The sequence below is a fragment of the Leucoraja erinacea genome, chromosome 6, assembly GCF_028641065.1.
Source record: "Leucoraja erinacea ecotype New England chromosome 6, Leri_hhj_1, whole genome shotgun sequence".
Classification (NCBI taxonomy): Eukaryota; Metazoa; Chordata; class Chondrichthyes; order Rajiformes; family Rajidae; genus Leucoraja; species Leucoraja erinaceus.
The window spans coordinates 12,432,230-12,457,192 of record NC_073382.1 but is presented as its reverse complement, the minus strand read 5'-3'; the positions used below and the strand labels follow the sequence as shown (position 1 = coordinate 12,457,192).

Below are 24,963 nucleotides of genomic sequence, written 5' to 3'. Positions count from 1 at the left end.
CAGACTGTAACAGAACGATCTGGAGTGGGCCACAGGGCAAGGGATAACACTGTCAGCTGGAAGCTGCTGGGTGGAACAGAAGGATTTTATATCCACAAATCCTTAAAGAATAATTGATAAGGTGATTACGGAGGCTACAAGGTTTTTCCCTTTATTAACTGAGTCGAAGAGTAGGGAGGTGGAAATAAAGAACTGCAGATGCTGGTTTACAAAGGAAGACACAGAGTGCTGAAGTAGCTCAGTGGGGTAGGGAGTATTTCTGGAGAACTTAAATAGGCAATGATTAGGGTTGGGACCCTTCTTGAGAGCCTTCTAAGAGCAGGGAATTTATGCAGGGCCTGTATGGTGATGGTGAGCAGAGACTTAATTAAAGTGCATAAAAATGATGAGGTGCCCAGATAGAGTAAACAGGAAGGACTTAGTTCAGTTCAGTTTAGGTTATTGTCACGTGAATCGTGGTGCAGTGAAACACTTTTGTTGCGTGCTAACCAGTCGTCGGAAAGACAATACATAATTACAATCAAACCATTCGCAGTTTACAGACACATGATAAGGGTATAACGTTTAGTGCAAGATAAAACCAGTAACGTCTGATCAAACTCCATGTGAGGGTCACCAATGAGGTAGATAGTAGTTCAGGACTGCTCCCTAGTTGTGGTAGGGTGGTTCAGTTGGGATAACAGCTGGGAAGAAACTGTCCCTGAATCTGGAGGTGTGCATTTTCATATCTCTTTACCTTTGGCCTGATGGGACTTATTTACCTTAGCAGAAGGACTACATCTGGAGGATGGAGGTTTAAAGTATTTGGTAGAAGGAATGGGAGGCGATGGAAAGATCACTTCCTCAGAGAGAGGTGGGGGGGGGTGGAATTCACTGTCCAGCAGGGAGGGGGGGGGGAGGGGGGGGGGGGGGGGGGGAGGGAGGGGTCAGAATCGATCGTCACATTTAAAACAATGCCTGTGTGTGGGCTTGTAGAGCACAGGGCTACAGAGCCGGTGCTGGGCGGTGATTTTAGGCTAGGCGCACACACACAGAATGTGCTGAATGGCCTCCTGTGTTCTAAATGTTCTCTGATCCCACAAAAGCAACAAATTGTTTGCACTGAGTTGCTGGGACTCGGAACCGCCGGTGCCAAACCACAACCACTGCTCTAGCGGCAATGTTTTTCCAATCCCTCGACTGGCCTAATGTTGCATGGGGTCTGTATATCAATGCACACAGGAAATCCTTGCAGAGATCACTCTCCATGCCGGGTATGTAGGAAGGAACTGCAGATACTGGTTTATACCAGAGATAGGCATGAAGTGCTGGAGTAACTCAGCGGGTCTGGCAGCCCACTCCATCATGAGAGGAATAGACCGAGTCTCTTGCCCAGACGTGGGGAGTTGAGAAACAGAGGACACAGGTTTAAGGTGAGGAGGAAAAGATTTAATAGGAACCTGAGGGGTAACATTTTCACTCGATGGGTGGTAGGTGTATGGAACGAGCTGCTGGAGGAGGTAGTTGAGGCAGGGACTATCGCAACGTTTAAGAAACATTTATACAGGTACATGGTTTAGAGATCTATGGGCCAAATGCAGGCAGGTAGAACTAGTGTAGATGGGACATATTGGCCGGTGAGGGCAAGTTGGGCTGAAGGGCCTATTTCCATGCGGTATGACTATGACTCTACTGTGCCATTTGCCGTGGGCTCCATGGGTTCATCTTTATTTACCGACACATTACTTTCAACAAAGACTTCTCTGAGGTGAAAAATTCTGTTTCGACATAGCCTGATTCCTCCTCCACAGATATCGATGAATGTGCAGAGGACACATGTACACACAAGTGTTTGAATTATCCCGGCAGCTTCACCTGCTTCTGTGACGGCAAGAAAGGGGAGAAGTTGTCAGCGGATGGACGGAGTTGTGAGGTAAAGGAAGAACTGGTGTTGCCATAGAAACATAGACGTAGAAATTAGGTGCAGGAGTAGGCCATTCGGCCCTTCGAGCCTGCACCGCCATTCAATATGATCATGGCTGATCATCCAACTCAGTGTCCTGTACCTGCCTTCTCTCCATACCATCTGATCCCCTTAGCCACAAGGGCCACATCTAGCTCCCTCTTAAATATAGCCAATGAACTGGCCTCAACTACCCTCTGTGGCAGAGAGTTCCAGAGATTCACCACTCTCTGTGTCAAAAAAGTTCTTCTCATCTCAGTTTTAAAGGATTTCCCCCTTATCCTTAAGCTGTGACCCCTTGTCCTGGACTTCCCCAACATCGGGAGCAATCTTCCTGCATCTAGCCTGTCCAACCCCTTAAGAATTTTGTAAGTTTCTATAAGATCCCCTCTCAGTCTCCTAAATTCTAGAGAGTATAAACTAAGTCTATCCAGTCTTGGCAACACTCAATCAGTGGGTTGCCCCCAATATGCCTGACAACCAATGGAGCCCTTTTGTAGTCATTCTGTCGAGCAGGAGGTCCGGCTGCCATTTTGTTCACAACGAGCTCCCATAAACAGAAATAAGGTAATGGTTTGGAATAAATATTAGCTGGCATTCCGCTGAACACCTCCGCTCGGTCCGCATTAACCAACCTGACCTCCCGGTGGCTCAACACTTCAACTCCCCCTCCCATTCCCCATCCGACCTCTCTGTCCTGGGTCTCCTCCATGGCCAGAGCGAGCACCACCGGAAATTGGAGGAACATCACCTCATATTCCGCTTGGGGAGTCTGCATCCTGGGGGCATGAACATTGAATTCTCCCAATTTTGTTAGCCCTTGCTGTCTCCTCCCCTTCCTATCTCTCCCTCAGCCATCGGGCTCCTCCTCCTCCTTTATCCCTTTCTTCTCCCCGCCCTCTCCCCATCCCCCATCTGTCTGAAGAAGGGTTTCGGCCCGAAACTTTGCCTATTTCCTTCGCTCCATAGATGCTGCTGCACCCGCTGAGTTTCTCCAGCATTTTTGTGTGCCTTCGATTTTCCAGCATCTGCAGTTCCTTCTTAAACACTAACCTACAAACCTGTACGTCTTTGGAGTGTGGGAGGAAACCAGAGCACCCAGAGAAAAACCCACGTGATCCCAGGGAGAACATACATACCCATACAGACAGCACCCGTAGTCAGGATCGAACCCAGGTCGAGAGCATACAGGTGCAGAGGACGGTACCCGTCCGCCTTGGCACCCCTGTTTAAACTCCAGAGGCTCACTCCAGCAAATAGTCAATTCTCGTGAGAGATTTAAAATGATGGCAGGAATTACAGTCATTGTATTTTTTATTTTTTACATTGTATCTTTTTCCCTCTCTATGTATCCAATCTTTTCCTTGTTTTATTTAGACTTTAGATTTTACAGATACAGTGCGGAAACAGGCCCTTTAGCCCACTGAGTTTACTCTGACCAGCTATCACAAGCACTATCCCCCACCCTAGTGACAATTATACAATTTTACCAATGCCAATTAACCTACCAACCTTTATGTCTGTGGAAACATAGAAACATAGAAAATAGGTGCAGGAGTAGGCCATTCAGCCCTTCGAGCCTGCACCGCAATTCAATATGATCATGGCTGATCATCCACTCAGTATCCTGTACCTGCCTTCTCTCCATACTCCCTGATCCCTTTACCCGCAAGGGCCACATCTAACTCCCTCTTAAATATAGCCAATGAACTGGCCTCAACTACATTCTGTGGCAAAGAATTCCAGAGATTCACCACTCTCTGTGTAAAAAATGTTTTTCTCATCTCAGTCCCAAAAGATTTCCCCCTTATCCTTAAACTGTGACCCCTTGTTCTGGACTTCCCCAACATCGGGAACAATCTTCCTGCATCTAGCCTGTCCAACCCCTTGAGAATTTTGTAAGTTTCTATAAGATCCCCCCTTAATCTTCTAAATTCTAGCGAGTACAAGCCGAGTCTATCCAGTCTTTCTTCATATGAAAGTCCTGATATCCCAGGAATCAGTCTGGTGAACCTTCTCTGTACTCCCTCTACGGCACGAATGTCCTTCCTCAGATTAGGAGACCAAAACTGTACGCAATACTCCAGGAGTGTGGGAGGAAACCGGAGCACCCGGAGAAAACCCTATGTGGTCACGGGGAGAATGTACAAATTCCTGAACTCCACAAACTGAGCAAAGGACTCTGTGTATCTACCTAATCTATTCTCTCGCTATACAGTATATTGTACCTTCTGAAGCCTCCTCAGAATCTCATTGTCTCAATAAGATCATCGCTCATTCTTACACACCCCAGTTTTGGCTAACCTGCTCAACCTCTCTCCATAATGGATAGGAGCAGAATTAGGCCATTCAGCCCATCAAGTCTACTCCACCATTCAATCATGGCTGATGTATCTCTCCTCACCACATTCTCCTGCCTTCTTTCCATAACCTCTGACAGCTTTAGTTTAGTTTAGAGATACAGCACAGAAACAGGCCCTTCGGCCCACCGGGTCCGCCCCGACCAGCGAGCCACGCTCATTAACACTATCCTACTCCAACAAGGGGCCATTTTTACATTTTACCAAGCCAATCCTACAATCCTGTACGTCTTTGGAGTGTGGGAGGAAACCGAAGAACTCGGAGAAAACCCATGCAGGTCACCTACAAACTCCGTACAGACAGCACCCGTAGTCGGGATCGATCCGGGGTCTCTGGCGCTGCATTCGCTTGTAAGGCAGCGACGCTATCGCTACTCCACCGTGACCACTCTTGCGCCACCGTGATCGCCCTGTACTAATCAAGAATCTACCTATCTCTGCCTTAAATATATCCACTGACTTGCCCTTCTGTGGCAAAGAATTCCACAGATTCAACACCCTCTGACAAAAGGAATTCCTCCTCATCTCCTCCCTAAAAGAATGTCCTTTAATTCTGGCTATGACATCTAATTCTAGACTCTCTAATGGAAACACCCTCTCAACATCCACTCTGTCCAAGCCACATCTATCCAAGCTCTATCTGCACAGGCAAGCTCTTCATATTAGGAATCAACCTGTGAGCCTTCTCTGACCAACCTCCAATGCATGTCTACTCCTCCTCGGATACAGTGCTCCACCCTCGCTCTTGTAACTCCCCTACCTTTCTGCTCTCCACCTCTTGCAGTGAAGGCCAATGTTCCCTCTGCGTTCCTACTTACCTGCATGCCGGCTGTCTCTGTGTTGTACAAGAGTCCCCAGATCTCTCTGTCCTGTCTCCATTTAAATTCTGAAGAAGAGTCCCAGCCTGAAATGTCACCTATCCATATTCTCCAGACATGTGCCTGATCCACTGGGTTACTCCAGCTCTCCGTGTCTTTTTTTTGGTAAACAAGCATCTGCAGTTCCTTGTGTCTTGCACATAGTACATAGAACAGCACAGCAAAGGGAGGGGCCCTGCGGACCATAATGTTTGTGCCACTCATAATGCCAAGTTAAATTGATTTAATCTGCCTGATGCATATCCCTCTATTCCCTGCGCTTCCATGTGCGTATTTAAATACCTTTTAACACCATTATTATATCGGCCTCCGCTACCACATGCTGGCAATACTTTCCAGGTCCCCACTGCTCTCGGTGTTAAAAAAAATAACATTCCCCGCACATTTCCATTAAAACCTCCCACCCTCACCTAATGGCTATGCCGTTTAGTTTAATTTAATTGAGAGATACAGTGTGGAAACAGGCCTTTCGGCCCATCGAGTCCGCGCCGACCAGCGATCCCCAGACACTTCCACTCCCCTACACGCAATGGGGACAATTCACAAATATGCCAAGCCGACCAACCTACGCACCTGAGGCACACAAAAATGCTGGAGAAACTCAGCGGGTGCAGCAGCATCTATGAAGCGAAGGAAATAGGCAACGTTTCGTCCCGAAACGTTGCCTATTTCCTTCGCTCCATAGATGCTGCTGCACCCGCTGAGTTTCTCCAGCATTTTTGTGTACCTTCGATTTTCCAGCATCTGCAGTTCCTTCTTAAACAACCTACAAATCTGTATGCCTTTGGAGTGTGGGGGGAAACCAGGGATCCCGGAGAAAACCCACACAGGTCACGGGGAGAACATACAAACTCCATTCAGACAGCACCCGTAGTCAGGATCGCGCCCGGGTCTCTGGCGCTATACAGCAGTAGCTCTACCGCTGCACCACCCTGCCACACTCTCTTTGTATTGTCAATGGATTTCCTTGCCTGCCTTGAGGTGCCAGCTGACTGTGCGATGTTGGGAATGGTGGGGGACTGTACAGGGGAATGTTGTCTTTCACGCCCGAAATGGTTTCCCATGTGGAACTTTCTACGTTAACAGGCAGTTTGTCACCTCCCAGGCAATCCCCACCTGCGTCGCCCTCCAGATGGTGAGGAGTCCAGACATGCTTGGCATGGGAGAGCTCTTCGCTGGGATCCCGGTGGTCTACTTCCGGTTCAATATTCCCTCCGACAGCAGGTGAGGCGTTGCTACAGTGTTCCTCAGCCTTGCTGTTGTCCCTCGCGGGGGGAAGGTGAGCCTGCGGGAGCTGTAGAGGCTGAGGGACGGCACTGCGATGTTCTTGCCCTGAAGCAGGTCGGCAAATGACACGGGATAGGGGTCACATTCCATCCTTGCTTTCCTGTGTGGCCTTCCTCCAACTTCATCAAAAGGGCTTTGAGGAACTGCTGTAAAATTACGAGCTGTAGACTATAAGGGAACGTGCAGACAAATAACCAGGCCTTTCTCCTGACACCCCATAGCACAGAGGAGAGGCACAAAGTTCTGGAGTAGCTCAGCGGGTCATGCAGCATCTCTGGGGAAAAAGGATAGGTGACGTTTCAGGTCCAGACCCTACTTTGGACTGAAAGTATAGGGTAGGAAACCTGAGGTAAGGAAAGGCCCAAACAAAGCAGGACCAGCAACGGATGACCAAGGAATGAATGGAGCTGATAATGGCCAATTGTTGACTGGGGAAGAGGTGATAACAAAGGGATACAAGGATGCCAACAGTGGAACAGTGGAACTAGTAGGATGACTAGGATGTTGTGTTCAAGAAGGAACTGCAGATGCTGGAAGATCGAAGGTACACAAAAATGCTGGAGAAACTCAGCGGGTGCAGCAGCATCTATGGAGCGAAGGAAATAGGCGACGATTCGGGCCAAAACCCTTCTTCAGACTGGGATGACTAGGATGGTTTAAAACGGGGGGGGGGGGATGCAGTGAGCTACTTGAAATTAGAGAAATCACCGCTCTCTGTCCTGGGTCTCCTCCACAGCCAGAGTGAGCAACACCGGAAATTGGAGGAACAGCACCTCATATTCCGCTTGGGGAGTCTGCATCCTGGTGGCATGAACATTGAATTCTCACAATTCTGTTAACCCTTGCTGTCTCCTCCCCTTGCTACAGCCCTCAGGCTCCTCCTCCTTCTTTTTCCTTTCTTCTCCCCGCCCCCCCACTCCCTATCAGTCTGAAGAAGGGTTTGGCCCGAAACGTTGCCTATCTCCTTCGCTCCATAGATGCTGTTGCACCCGCTGAGTTTCTCCAGCATTTTTGTGTACCTTCGATTTTCCAGCATCTGCAGTTCCTTCTTGAACACTTTCACACTGCTCGGTTGTAAGTTGCCCAAGCGAAATATGAGGTGTTGTTCCTCCAATTTGCAGGTGATTAAGCAGGTGACGGAGCACTTACCTGGTTGATTGCAGCTCTGACAACTCTCAAGAATGTGAAGTACATGGGGAAAAAAATAGTCTGAGTCAGCCAACAGCCCCCTCAGGCCCTCTCTGCTATTCAGATGAACCCATGACTCACCTGACACCCGCAACCCTATGACCACCCCTTGTCCACGACCCTTCGACCCAGCTACCCCAGCCTGGATCACTCTGGGTGACCGACTCCCATAGTTTCTGGGGGAGAGAGTTCCAAACATTTGCAACCTCTGGGAGAAGAATTTCTTTCTTGTCTTTGTCCTAAATGTCCGGCCCCTGATCCTGAGCCTACTCCTTCCTCCGGCCTAGAGATACATTCTCCCTGTCCATCCTCTCGGAATCCAGTATCCCAGTGATAACATCTCTGACCGTATACCCTTTGAGAATAGGGAAGATTCAAACAAGAGGACATGACTTCAGAATTAAGGGACAGAAGTTTAGGGGTAATATGAGGGGGAACTTCTTTACGCAGAGAGTGGTGGCGGTGTGGAATGAGCTCCCAGTGGAAGTGGTGGAGGCAGGTTCATTGGTATCATTTAAAAATTAATTGGATAGGCATATGGATGAGAAGGGAATGGATGGTTATGGTATGAGTGCAGGCAGGTGGGACTAAGGGGAAAAAAAAATTTGTTCGGCATGGACTTGTAGGGCCGAGATGGCCTGTTTCCGTGCTGTAATTGTTATATGGTTATATGGTATAAACATCGGCCAGTCTCACTGAGAACAAGCACTTTATCCCTGAAGCGATCTACCCAGGGATCCTTTGGTGAGTTGAGATGAATGGAGTAATCTTGCCCCTTACATCAGATTTTGACCCTCAGGAAATTGACTCTGAGGGGAGTTATATTCTACGCTGAAACTTCCTGACTAGAATTTGTTGTCAGAATCTTTGCTCTTAACCTCCTCTCCAGTTTGTGCTGTCAGCTTCCGTTTCCAAAGCACCTTGGGCTGAGGGTGGCTTGTCTCCACTCGTGTTCTGTGTGTTCTGAGCTGCCCGATGAGGTCAGTGTGGGAACCCACAGTGTGGGCTTGCTGGCAGCATTTCCAGCTGCTTTACTCTTCTTCCACTGCACTTGCCTGGAAATCCCCAACCTCCCGCTAGCCACGGAAACGCTCCCGGTGAAGTTATTGCTGCAAATGTAGGAAATAGTAACCCCCCCTCCGCCCACACACACAGCAAGCTCCCGTGGGCGGTAGTGAGGAGGTGTGAGCAGTGGTGATTGTATTGTCTGCGTGATGGTGGAGGGTAATGCCCCTGTCCCACTTAGGAAACCTGAACGGAAACCTCTGGAGACTTTGCACCCCACCCAAGGTTTCCATGCGGTTCCCAGAGGTTTTTGTCAGTCTCCCTACCTGCTTCCACTACCTGCAACCACCTGCAACCTCCAGGAACCGCACGGAAACCTTGGGTGGGGCGCAAAGTCTCCAGAGGTTTCCGTTCAGGTTTCCTAAGTGGGACAGGGGCATAAGGCTGGCCTGGAAGGTGTGCATATCTATCTCTGTGTGTTCCAGTGGTGCCCTGCCTGCTGCCATCTGACCACTGCTACCCATTTGACAAGCGCTGCCCATTTGACCAATGCTGGATATCTGAGCACTGATGCCCATCTGATCACTGCCACCCATTTGACCACTGATGCCCATCTGATCACTGCCACTACTGCCCATTTGACCACTACTGCCCATTTTGACCACTGATGCCCATTTGACCACTGCCACCCATTTGACCACTGATGCCCATCTGACCACTGCCACCCATTTGACCACTGATGCCCATCTGATCACTGCCACCCATTTGACCACTGATGCCCATCTGATCACTGCCACCCATTTGACCACTACTGCCCATTTGACCACTACTGCCCATTTGACCACTGATGCCCATTTGACCACTGCCACCCATTTGACCACTGATGCCCATTTGACCACTGATGCCCATCTGATCACTGCCACCCATTTGACCACTGATGCCCATTTGATCACTGCCACCCATTTGACCACTACTGCCCATTTGACCACTACTGCCCATTTGGCCATTACTGCCATTGACCATTGCTGCCATCTGAATGGCTTGGATAGAGTGGATATGGAGAGGATGTTTCCACTAGTAGGGGAGTCGAGGATCAGAGGCAATTGCCACTGAATAAAAGAACATACATTTAGAAAGGGGATGAGAAGGAATTTCTTCGGTCAGAGGGTGGTGGTGGTGAATCTATGGAATTCATTGCCACAGATGGCTGTGGAGGCCAAGTCAATGGATATTTGTTAGGTGGAAATTGGCAAAATTCTGATTAGCAAGGGTGTCGGGTGTTATGGTGGTAAGGCAGGAGAATGGGGTTGATAGGGACAGATAGTTCAGCCATGATTGAATGGCAGAGTAAGACTTAATGGGCCAAATGGCCTTATTCTGCTCCTAGAACTTACGAACGTAAATTTCCCCACTGCTGCCATCTGTTGCCTTTTTGATGTTGTTGTGCAGGTTTACAGCAGAATTTGACTTCAGAACGTTCGACTCTGAGGGGGTTATATTCTACGCCGAGACCCAGGAGAACTCCGCCTTTTTCCTGTTTGCTGTCCGAAACGGAAGGATTGAGGTTCAGTTCAAGAATGACCACATCCACAGGGTGAAGATCAGCGGGGGCCCCGGGATCAATGACGGCAACTGGCATACGGTGAGTTCTCTCCCTTTAGTGTGGAGTCTCGAGCACAGCAGGAGGCCGTGTGGCCCATCCAGCATTGGCTAGCCCTCGCTGAGTGTCACCAGCTCGTCCCCACTCTTCCTTGGCTGTGCAGATGTTGATAATCTCCCAAATGTGCTTGGTTTTTCATTTACGTTTATTATTGTCACATGCACTGAGGTAGAGTGAAAATAATTATTTTGCAAGCTATTCAAACTGATCAAGTATCTTCTGCACTCTTTCCTCAACATCCTTCCTATATTGGGGCGACCAGAACTGAGCACAATACTCCAAATGCATCTTAAGCGAGACCTCTAAAGTTGCACCATGACTTCCTGACTATTATATACAAAGTCCCAACAAATGAAGGCATGCATTTCACATGCCTTCTTTACCACTCAATGCGTGGCCATTTTCAGAAGTGTTGTATTTCCCACATTGCAACAATGGTCACACTTCCACGGGAACCTTGTCTGAAGAAGGGTTTCGGCCCGAAACGTTGCCTATTTCCTTCGCTCCATAGATGCTGCTGCACCCGCTGAGTTTCTCCAGCTTTTTTGTGTAATCCACGGGAACCTTGTTAGCTCTGTGCTTGTGTGGTGATATCTGGAGATGGTGGTTGCTGTAAAAAATGTTAGGAGGTTGCAGGGTGACCTGGACAGGTTGAGTGAGTGGGCAGATGCGTGGCAGATGCAGTATAATATAGATAAATGTGAGGTTATCCACTTTTGCGGCAAAAACAAGGGGGCAGATTATTATCTCAATGGGGTTAGGTTAGGTAAGGGGGAGGTACAGCGAGACCTGGGTGTCCTTGTACACCGGTCACTGAAAGTTGGCATGCAGGTACAGCAGGCAGCGAAGAAAGCTAATGGAATGTTGGCCTTCATAACAAGAGGGTTTCAGTATAAGAGTAAAGAGGATCTTCTGCAGTTGTATAGGGCTCTGGTGAGACGACATCTGGAGTATTGTGTACAGTTTAGGTCTCCTAATTTGAGGATTGAGATTGAAGGCAGTGCAGTGTAGGTTCACGAGATTGATCCTTGGGATGGCGGGACTGTCATATGAGGAAAGAGTGAAAAGACTAGGCTTGTATTCACTGGAGTTTAGAAGGATGAGGGGGTAATCTTATAGAAACATATCAAATTATAAAAAGGACTGGACAAGCTAGATGCAGGAAAAATGTTCCCAATGTTGGGCGAGTCCAGAACCAGGGGCCACAGTCTGAGAATATAGGGGAGGTCATTTAAGACGGAGGTGAGAAAAAACTTTTTCACCCAGAGAGTTGTGAATTTATGGAATTCCCTGCCACAGAGGGCAGTGGAGGCCAAGTCACTGGATGGATTGAAGAGAGAGTTAGATAGAGTTCTAGGGGCTAGTGGAGTCAAGGGATATGGGGAGAAGGCAGGCACGGATTATTGATAGGGGATGATCAGCCATGATCACAATGAATGGCGGTGCTGGCTCGAAGGGCTGAATGGCCTCCTCCTGCACCTAGTTTCTATGTTTCTATGTCCTGGAGTTCACTAGGGAGAGCACAGGGTTCCCACCAACTGGCCACACTGTGTGTATCAAATAAATCGCAGACGCTGAAACTCTGAAATATAAACAGAAATGCGAGGCAAGCAGTAGCTGTGGCGAGAGAAACAGTTAATATTTTGGGTATAGGACGTTTATCAGATTAAATCCCAGACATGTAGCATTAACTGGTGCCAGACATAAAGTACTGGAGTAACTCAGTGGGACATGCAGCATCTCTGGAGAGGAATGGATGATGTTTCGGTTTGGGATCTTCTGAAACAATAGACAATAGACAATAGGTGCAGGAGTAGGCCATTTGGCCCTTCGAGCCAGCACCGCCATTCACTGTGATCATGACTGATCATCCACAATCAGTACCCCATTCCTGCCTTCTCTCCATGTCCCCTGACTCCGCTATCTTTAAGAGCCCTATCTAGCTCTCTCTTGAAAGTATCCAGAGAACCGGCCTCCACCGCCCTCTGAGGCAGAGAATTCCACAGACTCACCACTCTCTGTGTGTGAAAAAGTGTTTCCTCATCTTCGTTCTAAATGGCTTACTCCTTATTCTTAAACTGTGGCCCCTGGTTCTGGACTCCCCCAACATCGGGAACATGTTTCCTGCCTCTAGCGTGTCCAAACCCGTAATAATCTTATATGTTTCAATGAGTATCCTCTCATCCTTCTAAACTCTAAAACTAGTATACAAGCCCAGCTGCTCCATTCTCTCAGCATATGACAGTCCCGCCATCCCTAGAATTAGCCTTGTAAACCTACGCTGCACTCCCTCAATAGCAATAATGTCCTTCCTCAAATTAGGGGACCAAAACTGCACACAATACTCCAGGTGTGGTCTCACTAGACTGCCTTGTCTGTTGTGTAGGAAGAAACTGCAGATGCAGGTTTACAGCGAAGGTACTCCAGCATTTTGTGTCTATCTTCAGTCTGATAGAAACATAGAAAATAGGTGCAGGAGTGGGCTATTCGGCCCTTCGAGCCTGCACCGCCATTCAATATGATCATGGCTGATCATTCAGCTCAGTATCCTGTGCCTGCCTTCTCTCCATACCCCATGATCCCTTTAGCCACAAGGGCCACATCTAACTCCCTCTTAAATATAGCCAATGAACTGGCCTCAACTACCTTCTGTGGCAGAGAATTCCACAGATTCACCACTCTCTGTGTGAAAAATGTTTTTCTCATCTCGGTCCTATAGGATTTCCCCTTTATCCTTAAACTGTGACCCCTTGTTCTGAACTTCCCCAACATCGGGAACAATCTTCCTGCATCTAGCCTGTCCAATCCCTTAAGCATTTTGTAAGTTTCTATAAGATCCCCCCTCAATGTTCTAAATTCTAGCGAGTAGATCTAGTGATCCACTGAATGTTCCCAGCATTTTATGCATTTATCCCTGCACATTCTTGTTATTTAGCAGCGCGCGGGGGGGAGCGTGCGTGCGTGTGTGGAACTAACAGAGGTGGCGGTTTCTCTTTCAGATCTCGGTGGAGGAGAGTGAGAGCAGCGTTGTTGTGAAGGTCGCCCACGAGGCAGTGATCAAAATCAACAGTCCGGGCCGCATCTTTCCACATAACACGACAACAGAGATGAAGATATCGATCGCTGGTTTGCCCAGACAAGTCCATCCCATCACTCCATATGTAATCTCCTTCCTCAGATCTGTTCACAGTTTCTAATCGTCGGTAGGAATGGGGCGGGCAAGGATGTTTTGAGGAAACGACACTGTTTTATCGATGTCTCCCACTGATTAGCCGTCGGTCACAGCTGTGGCCCGTCGCTATTTAACACACATGAATGTAAACATTCTGCTCTAAAGCTTCGTCTCACCAATCCTGCCGCACTCCTGGTTAATCCGATAGAACCTCTCAACGAGGTTCACTCCTGACCTCGGCTGATGTCCCTGGGGAGCATGGGCCTTCTCCCTGTGATGTTTATTACATTGGTAGAATAATTAGCCACTGCAGATTGCGTGTGTAGGTGAGTGGTAGTATTGGGGGATTGAAAGATTTAGCATGGATACAGGCCCTTCGGCCCACCATCCATGCTGCCCTTTGATCACCTATTCACATTCGGTCCATGTTATCCCACTGTCTTATCCATTCCTCACACATTAGGGTCAATTTACATGGGGCCAATTAACCTACAAACCTGCACGTCTTTGGTACGGGGCAGGAAACCAGGGCACCCAGCAGAAACCCACGAGGTCACAGTGAGAATGTGTAAACATTCTTGCATCTACTCACGACACACTAGGGTCAATTTACAGAGGCCACAGACACGTCTTTAGGATGCGGGAGGAAAGCAGAGCACCCAAAGCAAACCAACGTGGCCATAGGGAGAATGAACAAACTCTGTACAGACAGAACCTGCAGTCAGGATTGAACCTGGGCCTCTGGCGCTATAAGGCATCAACACTACCGCGACACTACTGTGCCGCCCTGTCAGCCATGGTTGAATAGCAGTGCAGACTTGATGGGGCCGAATTGCCTAATTCTGCTTATTTGTAGGATTGCAGGTTATTTGGCCTTGGTAAAGATTGTAAATTGACCCTTTTGTGTGTAGGATAGTGCTAGTATACAGGGATCGCGGGTCGGCACGTACTCGGTGGACCGAAGGGCCAGTTTCCGTGCTGTATCTCTAAACTAAACTGAACTAAAAACCCATCTTTCCCTCTCAAGTCCATTGTCCCGCTGACACCTTTACTAAATTGAACCCTGGGTGGGTGAAGGAGGGCAGTGGAAACTTAGGCCATGTGAGTTGAGCAGAAATGTGGAAATGTGGAGACCCTGGTGAGTCGGAGGCAGAGAGTGAGAAACCGGAGCATAGTGAGAGGAGGGAAGTGCAGCAAACATTTGCTGTTAAACCCGATGCCGAACCACCCGTCAGATAGTTGATTATCAGAGCTTTCCTGTAATCGGCTGAAAGGCGTTTCATTAAAAGGTCAGCCAGGTAACCCTTGAAGTACAGACCCGGTCCAAGAGCCACCCTCCCACAAGAACTGTACATGATGTAACAGCTACAGGACCCAGCATGTCAAGTGTTTGCAAGCAGCATCTGGATATTTAAAAAAAAAAGCCTGCATGTTTTGTTATCGTGATTCCAATGATTCATGGGATGATTTTACGGAGCTGCAGACACATGCCTGGTGATGTAGGGACTAATCCCAAAGGTCACAGTCTCTGTCAACAAGCCTGGCTCCCACTGCATTCCCTACCCATTGATTGCTGAAAGATCCCACTTATAGACACAGCTATCTCAGTCTGTTTTTGCCTTAAACACTGACATTGACTAATCAGCGAGGTACTGTCTGAAGGAATGCCTGCTTTGCAGCAGAGAAAATGCAATTAAATAGACACAGCACGTACTTTAAATGTTTCCCACCAGAACCCTCGCCATCCCCAGCTCACCCCGCATTGTGAGAGGGAGCAAACGGTCTCCGCGTGTGTTTAACCCCGCACATACGACACGATAGAAGTTTATTTATCCCAGGAGGGAAATTGATCTGCCAACTTTCATAAAACGCAACATACATTAAATTAAAGTGATGGCTGGAAAGGATTTGGAATGTTCAAAGATTGGAGAGGGGGGGAAGGGGGAAGGGGGGAGGGGGGAAGGTGGGGGGTAAGCTGGGGGGGGGGGGGGGAGAGGGGAGGGTTAGTCAGTCTACACCACGACAGAGGTGGGAGGAGTTGTACAGTTTAATAGCCACAGGCAAGGAGGATCTCCTGTGGTCTTCTGTACTGCATCTTGGTGGAACCAGTCTGTTGCTGAAGGTACTGCTCAGGTTGGCCAGTGTATCGTGGAGGGGGTGAGCTGTACTGTCCAAGATGCTCCGCAGTTTGAAGAGCATCCTCCCCTCCAAGACCGCCTCCCATAAATCCAACTCCACTCCCTGGACGGAGACAGCCTTCCTGATGGGTTTGTATATGCGGCAGGGCTGATCTAACCTGTGTCTGTCTCCAGATAAACCCTCGGCTGGATGGCTGCATGTGGAAGTGGAATTGGATGGACCAGGGATCGGCCGGAATCCAGGAGGTCGTTCAGAGCATAAAAACCAAACAGTGCATTCTGAACGTGGAGAGGGGTTCCTACTTCCCGGGAAGGGGATATGCATCGTTTCCGTTCAACTACAGTAAGTGCGAGGCTTTGAGGAGACTTGCTCATGATTGCCCCTGCTCAATCAGAATAAAGTGAGTTTAGTTCAGTTCAGTTCAGTTTAGTTCAGAGATACAGCGTGGAAACAGGCCCTTCAAGGCTCCAAGCCTTCGCCGACCAACGAACCGGCACATTAGCACTATCCAACACATTAGGGACACATTACAATCTTTGCCAAAGTCAATAACCTACAAACCTGTCTTTTCTTGGAGCGTGGGAGGAAACCAGTGCACCCGGAGAAAACCCACGCGGTCACAGGGAAAACGTACAAACGCTGCATAGACAGCACTCATAGTCAGGATCCGACACAGATCTCTGGTGCCATAAGTTATCAACTCTACTGCTGCACCACCGTGCCACCTCACAGGGGGAGTTCAGTACTTCCAAAACTGAAGTTCCGTTGACTCGGGAAATTCTGTTTAACTATTTATTTTAAATTATTTGAGGAGGTGTCTTATTAGTTCACCAAATACAACCAAGGAATGTACTTAAGTCCGAAGAAGGGTTTTGTCCCGAAACGTTGCCTTTTTCCTTCGCTCCATAGATGCTGCTGCACCCGCTGAGTTTCTCCAGCTTTTTTTGTGTACCTACAACCAAGGAATGTTGTACAATTGGATCTCAAAAGGCATGCAGGAAGGTACCCTGCAGGAAAGGACTCGAGTAAAAAGTTAGGAGTGTTTTATTGTCGTATGTCCAAAAACATAACGATGGCATACTCACTTGAAGCAGAACAACAGATATGTGAACATAGACACAAAATTCTGGATTAACTCAGCGGGTCAGGCAGCATCTCTGGACAAATGGAATAGGTGACGTTTCGAGTTGAGACACCTTTGTGTGTGTCGGTGTCTGTGGATGTGTGTGCGATTGCTTTGCTGAACACCTTTGCTCAGTCTGCCTTGGCCTATGCCATTCCCGGTTGCCAAACACTTTAACTCCCATTCCCCCACTGACCTTTCCGTCCTGGGCCTCCTCCACTGACAGTGAGGCCCAGCGCAAATTGGAGGAACAGCAGCTCATGTTTAGCTTATAGCCCAGCAGTATGAATATTGATTTCTCTAACTTTGTAACCTTTGCTTTCCCTCTCTCTCCGTCCCTCCCCCACCCCAGTTCCACTGATCCCGCCTGTTCCACTGTTCACAGCCATATATCCGTTCATTATCATCTCTTCCACAGCCAACAATGGACCATTGTGCGCTCCACCTTTCCTTGGCCATCGGTGCCAGCTCTGATTTGTTCTGAACCTTTTCATGCCTGTAGTTTCCCTCCCCATCCTGACTCTCAGTCAGGGTTTCGATCTGCAAAAATGTTTCTGACTGACTGAGTTACTCCAGCATTTTGTGTCTATCTTGTGTGTGGTAAGCAAGTTACAATTGTGGGACAGCACGTTGTCTAGTTTATTGTCATCTTCCCAACTATGGCAAGGTAAGAAATAATAAAAATCCTGCTTGCAGCAACAACACAGGCATGAAGACCCAGACAAACACACAAAGTCAAATTATCAATAACTTATCCAAAACATTCTGCAAGACAGTAAAAGGAAGTTAGTACAAAAAACCGAGATACTTGTACAAAACACGAATAACCGTGAGCGGCACGGTGGAACAGTGGTAGATTTGCTGCCTTACAGCACCAGAAGCCCAGGTTCGATCCTGACTAAGGGTGCTGCCCTTAGCAGCAAACTAAGAATGTACAAACTAAGGGAGATTGTACGTTCTCCCCGTGACCTGCGTCAGTTTTCTCTGGGATCTCCAGTTTCCTCCCAAACTCTAAACACGTACAGATCAGTAGGTTAATTGGCTTGGTATCATTGTAAATTGTCTTTAGTGTGTGCAGGATAGTGTAAGTGTGTGAGGATCGCTGGTGGGTGGGCCAAAGGGCATGTTTCCCCGCTGTATATCAAAAACTAAAAGAACAAATCATTTGTAAGTGGGACCTGGGTCTTTATTGCAAGAAACTATAGTACAAGACTAGGTAAGCTTTCTGCATCTGTACAGGGTGCTGGGGAGACTATCTGTGGGTATTAGCTACTGTTCTGGTCTCGGTGTCATAGAGCAGGGAAACAGGCTCTTCGGCCCGACTTGTTCATACGACCATCTTTCATAACCAAGATAGTTCCACTTGCTTGCGTCTGGCCCATATCTCTCCAAACGTTTCCTATCCATGAACCTGACCAAGTGTCTTATAAATCTCATAATTCCACACAACTTTGCCATTTCCTCGGGCAGTAACTATGTGCAAAGATTCCCCCTGAGGTTCCTTTTAATTTTTTTTCCTCCTTACCTTAAACCTACGCCCTCTAGTTTTAAACTCCCCTATCTTGGGGGAAAAACTGCAACTATCCATCTTATCTCTGCCCCAAACCTTTTATAAACCTTTGAAAGGTCACTCTTCAACACTATGCTCCAGGGAAAATTAAGCCAGTCTTTCCTGCCTTTCCCTATAACTCGAACCCTCTAGTCCCAGTAACATTATCATGGAACTTCTTGGCACCGTTTCTGCTTTAATGACATCCTTCCTAAATCGGAGTGGCCAGCACTGTGCATGATATTCCAAAGGTGGCCTTACCAATGTCTTGCCCAGCTGGAACTAGACCAGTGTTTAGGAAGGACCTGCAGATGCTGGTTTGCACCAAAGGTAGACACAAAATGCTGGAGTAACTCTGCAGGTCAGGCAGCATTTCTGGAGAAAGGGAATGGGTGACGTTTCGGGTCGAGACCCTTCTTCAGACTGAGAGTCAGGGGAGAGGGAAACTAGAGGTATGAAAAGGACCAATATCTCCTTACATAAAAATAGATATACTTGCCTTGAGGACGGTTCAGAGCTCTTACAAGATGTTGATTCTGAGGGAGGGAAGTGGGTTGACCGAAGGACCAGAAGGGAGACTGGGGGAATGTTCTAACCAGTAACAAGCCAGTTAAATACAGATTCAGGGCATTGGTACTCGTGATGGCTCATCATTCACTTTCACTCTTTGTTTTTCAGGTGCAATAGAAAATAGCAGCAGCGGCTGGAAGGTTGAGGTGAAACTTCGCCTGCGTCCGTCAAAGAACACGGGCGTGCTATTCGCATTAGTCAGTGGAAGCACGGTCCCCCTGTCGCTCTCAATAGCTGACGCCTACTGCCCAGGGAGCAAGCAGGTAACGTCTAGCACTGAGAGAAACCGATCGTGCAGAGAACATTGGGGGACCTACTGAAACAACCTCAGAAGGGTCCCGACCCAAAACGTCGCCCATCCTTTTTTCTCCAGAGATAGACACAAAATGTGGAAGGAACGCAGCAGGTCAGGCAGCATCTGTGGAGAAAAGGAACAGGTTACATTTTGAGTCGAGACCCTTCTTCAGACTGAGAGTCTGGACATTTTGTGTCAATCTTCAATGTAAACCAGCATCTGTAGTTCTTTCCTACACTCTTTTTCCCCTGACCTGCTCAGTTACTCCAGCACTTTGTGTCTATCTTTGGTATAAAGAAGGGTTTCGGCACGAAACGCCGCCTATTTCCTTCGCTCCATAGATGCTGCTGCACCCGCTGAGTTTCTCCAGCTTTTTTGTGTACCTTCAGAGTATTTTGTGCCTGGAAATAAGACCAAGGTCCCGTGAATGACAGTAGAAGATTAAACATTGGAGGAAGAGGGTTCAGTGACATGAGAGTACAAAAAGTGCTGGAGTAACTCAGCGGGTCAGGCAGCATTTCTGGAGGACACGGACAGGTGACGTTTTGGGTCGGAATCCTCCAGGAGTGCTGGAGACAAAGCTGGTGCTTTCACAACTGCGTTTAGCCAGAAGTCTGGATACATCGTGATACATCTCAGTTCCCACCTGATGTACCCACCCCCACCCCCATTCCCTGCCGCAGGATCCAGTCAACACCTGATCTGCTTCAAAGAGAGACAGAAAATGCTGGAGTAATGCAGTAGGTCAGGCAGCATCAATGGGGGAAAAGAATGGGTGACCTTCTTGGTCAGGACCCTTCATCAGACTGGAGAAGGTTCCCGACCCAAAACGTCGCCCATCCTCTTTTCTCCAGAGATAGGCACAAAATGTGGGAGTAACTCAGCAGGTCAGGCGGCATCTGTGGAGATAAGGGACAGGTGACATTTTGAGTCGAGACCCTTCTTCAGACTGAGAGCCTGGACATTTTGTGTCAATCTTCAATCAGCATCTGTAGTTCTTTCCTACACTAATTTCCCCCTGACCCGCTGAGTTACTGCAGCACTCTGTCTATCTTTGGTATAAAGATTGGATAGAGAACTGGCTGGCAAACAGGTAGCAAAGAGAAGGAGTAAACGGATCCTTTTCTGAATGGCAGGCAGTGACTAGTGGGGTACCGCAAGGCTCAGTGCTGGGACCCCAGCTATTTACAATATATATTAATGATTTGGACGAGGGAATTGAATTAAACATCTCCAGGTTTGCGGATGACACGAAGCTGGGGGGCAGTGTTAGATGTGAGGAGGATGCTAGGAGGCTGCAAGGTGACTTAGATAGGCTGGGTGAGTGGGCAAATGCATGGCAGATGCAGTATAATGTAGATAAATGTGAGGTTATCCGCTTTGGTGGCAAAAACAGGAAAGTAGACTATTATCTAAATGGTGGCCGATTAGGAAAAGGGGAGATGCAACGAGACCTGGGTGTCATGGTACACCAGTCATTGAAAGTAAGCATGCAGGTGCAGCAGGCAGTGAAGAAAGCGAATGGATTTGCGTATAGGAGCAGGGAGGTTCTACTGCAAATGTACAGGGTATTGGTGAGACCACACCTGGAGTATTGTGTACAGTTTTGGTCTCCAAATCTGAGGAAAGACATTCTTGCCATAGAGGGAATACAGAGAAAATTCACCAGACTGATTCCTGGGATGTCAGGACTTTCATATGAGGAAAGACTGGATAGACTCTGCTTGTACTCGCTAGAATTTAGAAGATTGAGAGGGGGGATCTTATAGAAACTTACAAAATTCTTAAAGGGTTGGTCAGGCTAGATGCAGGAAGATTTTTCCCGATGTTGGGGAAGTCCAGAACAAGGGGTCACAGTTTAAGGATAAAGGGGAATCCTTTAGGACCGAGATGAGAATGTTTTTCACACAGAGAGTGGTGAATCTCTGGAATTCTCTGCCACAGAAGGCAGTTGAGGCCAGTTCATTGGCTATATTTAAGAGGGAGTTAGATGTGGCCCTTGTGGCTAAAGGGATCAGGAGGTATGGAGAGAAGGCAGGTACAGTATACTGAGTTGGATGATCAGCCATGATCATATTGAATGGCGTTGCAGGCTCGAAGGGCCGAATGGCCTACTCCTGCACCTATTTTCTATGTTTCTATAAACTAGCACCTGCAGATTTCTGCTTCTACGCTTTATCTGCTCCACTCCATATCTGCAATCCTAGAACATAGAACAGGCCCTTGGGCGCACAATAGCTGTACTGCACATGCTGCCAAGTAAAACTAATCTCTTCTGCTCAAACATGATTCATATCCCTTCCATTCTCTGCATATCCATGCCTCGAGGCAAGCTGTTCCAATACAGTTGCTAGGTAGACACAACATGCTGGAGTAACTCAGCGAGACAGGCAGCATCTCTGGGGAGAAGGAATGGGTGACGTTTTGGGTTAAGACCCTTCTTCAGACTGAGAGTCAAGTGAGTGGGCGTCTAGAGATATTGAAGGGTAAGGTGTAAAAACAACAGGTCAGAAGGACAGTGAAGCAAGTTTGAGAACTGGGGGCATGAACGCAGAGAGAGGGAAATCAAGGGTTACTTGAAGTTAGAAGCATCAATGTTCAAACCGTTGGCTTGTAAGCTGCCCAGGCAAAATATGAGGTGGTGTTCCTCCAATTTGCGTTGGGTCTCACAGTCATAACCCTGGCATTCACCTGACAATGTGAGAAATTGCCCAGCTATATCCTCACCACAAAAAACAGGGCAAATCTAATCAATCTAAGCTCAAACATCAGCCGTGGTGGAAGCAGTTTTCACCAATGCTTCAAGTGGCACCTACTCACCAGTGCCCAGTGGGAGGGGCAGTGCTGAGGGAGTGTCACACTGTGGGAGGGGCAGTGCTGAGGGAGTGTCACACTGTGGGAGGGGCAGTGCTGAGGGTTCCACACTGTGGGAGGGGCAGTGCTGATGGTTCCACACTGTAGGAGGGACCTGTTCTCACCCTCTCCCTCTCCAGACTCTGCCCATGGTTGAACATCAATGGTCTTCAACTTCTTCACGTCTGACTATATTACTCTGCCTCCTTCCACGTTAGCATTTAATTCTGGCCGTGGACAACGAGGTTGTGTCCAGAACCAAGAGCCTGGATCTATGTGATGGTGAGCACCACACAATCCATCTCGCCATTACAGCCCAGGACATCATGTTGGAAGTGGATCAGACTGTTAACGGGAGCATCGGGGACAGCTCGGAGCTGAGGAAGCAACTGGGCATCCTGGAGGAGGCTTTGAGTGCTCCAGTCAACACCACACTGGGGGGAATACCAGGTACCTGTAGATGGCTAGTGCATGTGCCTTTAACATAGTGACCTCACCACCACTAACCACTCCCCCTATTAGATGTTTAATTGCAACCTCCCCGCCTATAGTTCTCTCTCTAGCTCCGGTGACAGACCACGTACAGCTAGAACAGTAGTACTTGTGAACTGTTAATAAACAATTACTAAAGACACGATGTGTTGGTGAGACTTCTTTACAGTACCTGACACTTCAACTGGTTCAATGGTTCTTTTATTATCATGTGTACCAAGGCACAGTGAAATACATTTTTTTGCATATAAAGACAATCCCTGATTAAGTACCCCATGCATGGACATAGCCCACTGGGTCCATATGCACTTGTCCGCAGATTTTGACACCATCGTACACAGTCCAAGCTGCAGCTGGCCATAGCAGCCACCACCTCATTTGGTTTCTCTCCTCGCCAGAGCCTTCAGCCTTTGTGTCCCAGGCTCCCACAGCCGACATTGAAGGTGCGGAAGGTTAGAACCCCCCCCCCCCCCCCCACCCAGTTCTCCTACCGGCCCTTGGCGAGGACGGACCCTTGTCGCCCTGTTCGAGCAGTCTCCGCTTGGCACACACACACAGCAAGGTCATTCAGAGCCAGGAACCTGCACACAGCTCAGGGCAAGGAGTAACTTTCCATCAGACTGGGAAATGCTGCTCCATGAACTGGGATCCTGACCAAAGAGTCCAAAGAGTCTCCTTGTGTCATTCGTGCAGCAGGAGAGTTGCTGCCTTTCAGCGCTTACAGCATCATAGACCCGGCTTTGACCCTGACTATGGGTAAGGGTGCTGTCTGTATGGAGTTTGTATATTCCCCCCTTGACCGCATGAGTTTTCTCCGAGAACTTCTGTTTCGCCCCACACTCCAAAGACAAACAGATTTGTAGGTTAATTGGCTTGATGTAATTGTAAATTGTGCTAGTGTGTATTGGATAATAATGTTCAGGGATCGCTGGTCGGTGTGGATTCGATAGGCCAAAGGGCCTGTTTCCGCGCTGTATTTCTAAACTAAACTAAACTAGTTATCTTGGAATAGATTAACACTGCTGCGTCTTTATCTGTTCCCTTGAATTACTAACACTCGTGTCTTTTTGCAGAGGTTCCAGTCACCGCTACCCCTGTCACAGCCTCCTTTACGGGATGTCTTCAAACAGAGATTAATGAGAAGCAAATTGACCTTGATGAGGCTGCTGAAAAGAACAATGAAATCCAGTCCCATTCATGCCCAGTGGTACAGCCAGAGACTTAGTCTGTCAGACACTGTCACTGTAGTAAATATTCATAACGCTGCTTGCTGCTCACTGTCCACATGGAGATTGTTTCAAAGCTCACATGAAGTGTACATCATAAAAACCTTCTCGAATGTGTAGAATTTAACTTAAGTGCAACGGCAACTAAAATATCACTATAGAGGAAGGAACTGTATATTCTAAGACTTTATAAGAACTGTTTATCACTAGTTGCTTTTGATTAAACTAAAACCCTATTGAACTGTGTGCTGGTAAAATGTAAGGCCAAGAAGTGTTCTGCACAATCATTTACTTCAGCTTTGAGCCTGTAGGTGCTGGAGTAACTCAGCGGGTCAGACAGCATCTCTGGAGGAAAAGGATAGGTGATGTTTTGGGTCGGGACCCTTCTTCAGACATACCAAAGATGCTGGCTAACTGCGCAGGTCAGGCAGCATCTCAGGAGGAAAAGGTACCAAAGATAGACACAAAGTTTAGTGTAGTTTTAGTGCTGAGGATGCGCTGCACTCTGGGAGGGGCAGTGCTGAGGGAGGGCCAAACTGTTGGAGCTAAACCCATATTGTACATTTATTGTTCATCCATGACTGTCCCTGAGATGTTGGGTCGAGGCACAGGATGGCTGGGATGGAGAACATGGATAGGCGATGTGTTAGGCTGGGTCCTTGTTCAGACCGATTGTAGTAGAGGGAGAAAGCTGGAAGAGAGATGGGGCAACGCCAGGCAAGTGATAGGTAGAGGAAAAAACTGCAGATGCTGGTTTAAATCGAAGGTAGACCCAAAATGCAGGAGTAACTCAGTGGGACAGGCAGCAAGTCTGGAGAGTAGGAATGAGTGCAGGTACATAGGACTAAGGGAAAATAAGTGTTCGGCACGGACTTGTAGGGCCGAGATGGCCTGTTTCCGTGCTGTAATTGTTATATGGTTAATGAGTGACGTTTTGGGTCGAGACCCTTCTTCAGACCAAGTGATAGGTGGATACAGGTGAGGGGGGGTCTTTGTTTGGCAGATGGGTGGAATAAGAATAAGACCAGAGATTACTAGAATGTTGCCTGGGTTTCAGCAACTAAGTTACAGAGAAAGGCTTTATTCTTTGGAGCGCAGAAGGTTAAGGGGACTCTTGATAGAGGTTTTTAAAATGATGAGAGGGATAGACAGAGTTGACGTGGAAAAGCTTTTCCCACTGAGAGTAGGGAAGATTCAAACAAGGGGACATGACATGAGAATTAA

General features: G+C 48.0%; 1 protein-coding gene across 1 annotated transcript in view; it reads left to right on the top strand.

Moving 5' to 3' along the window:
* The window catches only part of pros1 (protein S), a 44,159-nt gene extending 20,174 nt beyond the window's left edge, over positions 1-23,985 (top strand). Inside the window, exons 8-15 of the mRNA XM_055636625.1 lie at positions 1,791-1,912; positions 6,286-6,404; positions 10,110-10,302; positions 13,320-13,481; positions 15,805-15,973; positions 18,982-19,136; positions 22,240-22,471; positions 23,587-23,985. Of these exons, the coding sequence (XP_055492600.1) occupies positions 1,791-1,912; positions 6,286-6,404; positions 10,110-10,302; positions 13,320-13,481; positions 15,805-15,973; positions 18,982-19,136; positions 22,240-22,471; positions 23,587-23,738 (1,304 nt within the window). The 3' untranslated portion in view covers positions 23,739-23,985. The remainder of the gene's footprint in view (positions 1-1,790; positions 1,913-6,285; positions 6,405-10,109; positions 10,303-13,319; positions 13,482-15,804; positions 15,974-18,981; positions 19,137-22,239; positions 22,472-23,586) is intronic.
* The last annotated feature ends 978 nt before the right edge of the window (positions 23,986-24,963 follow it).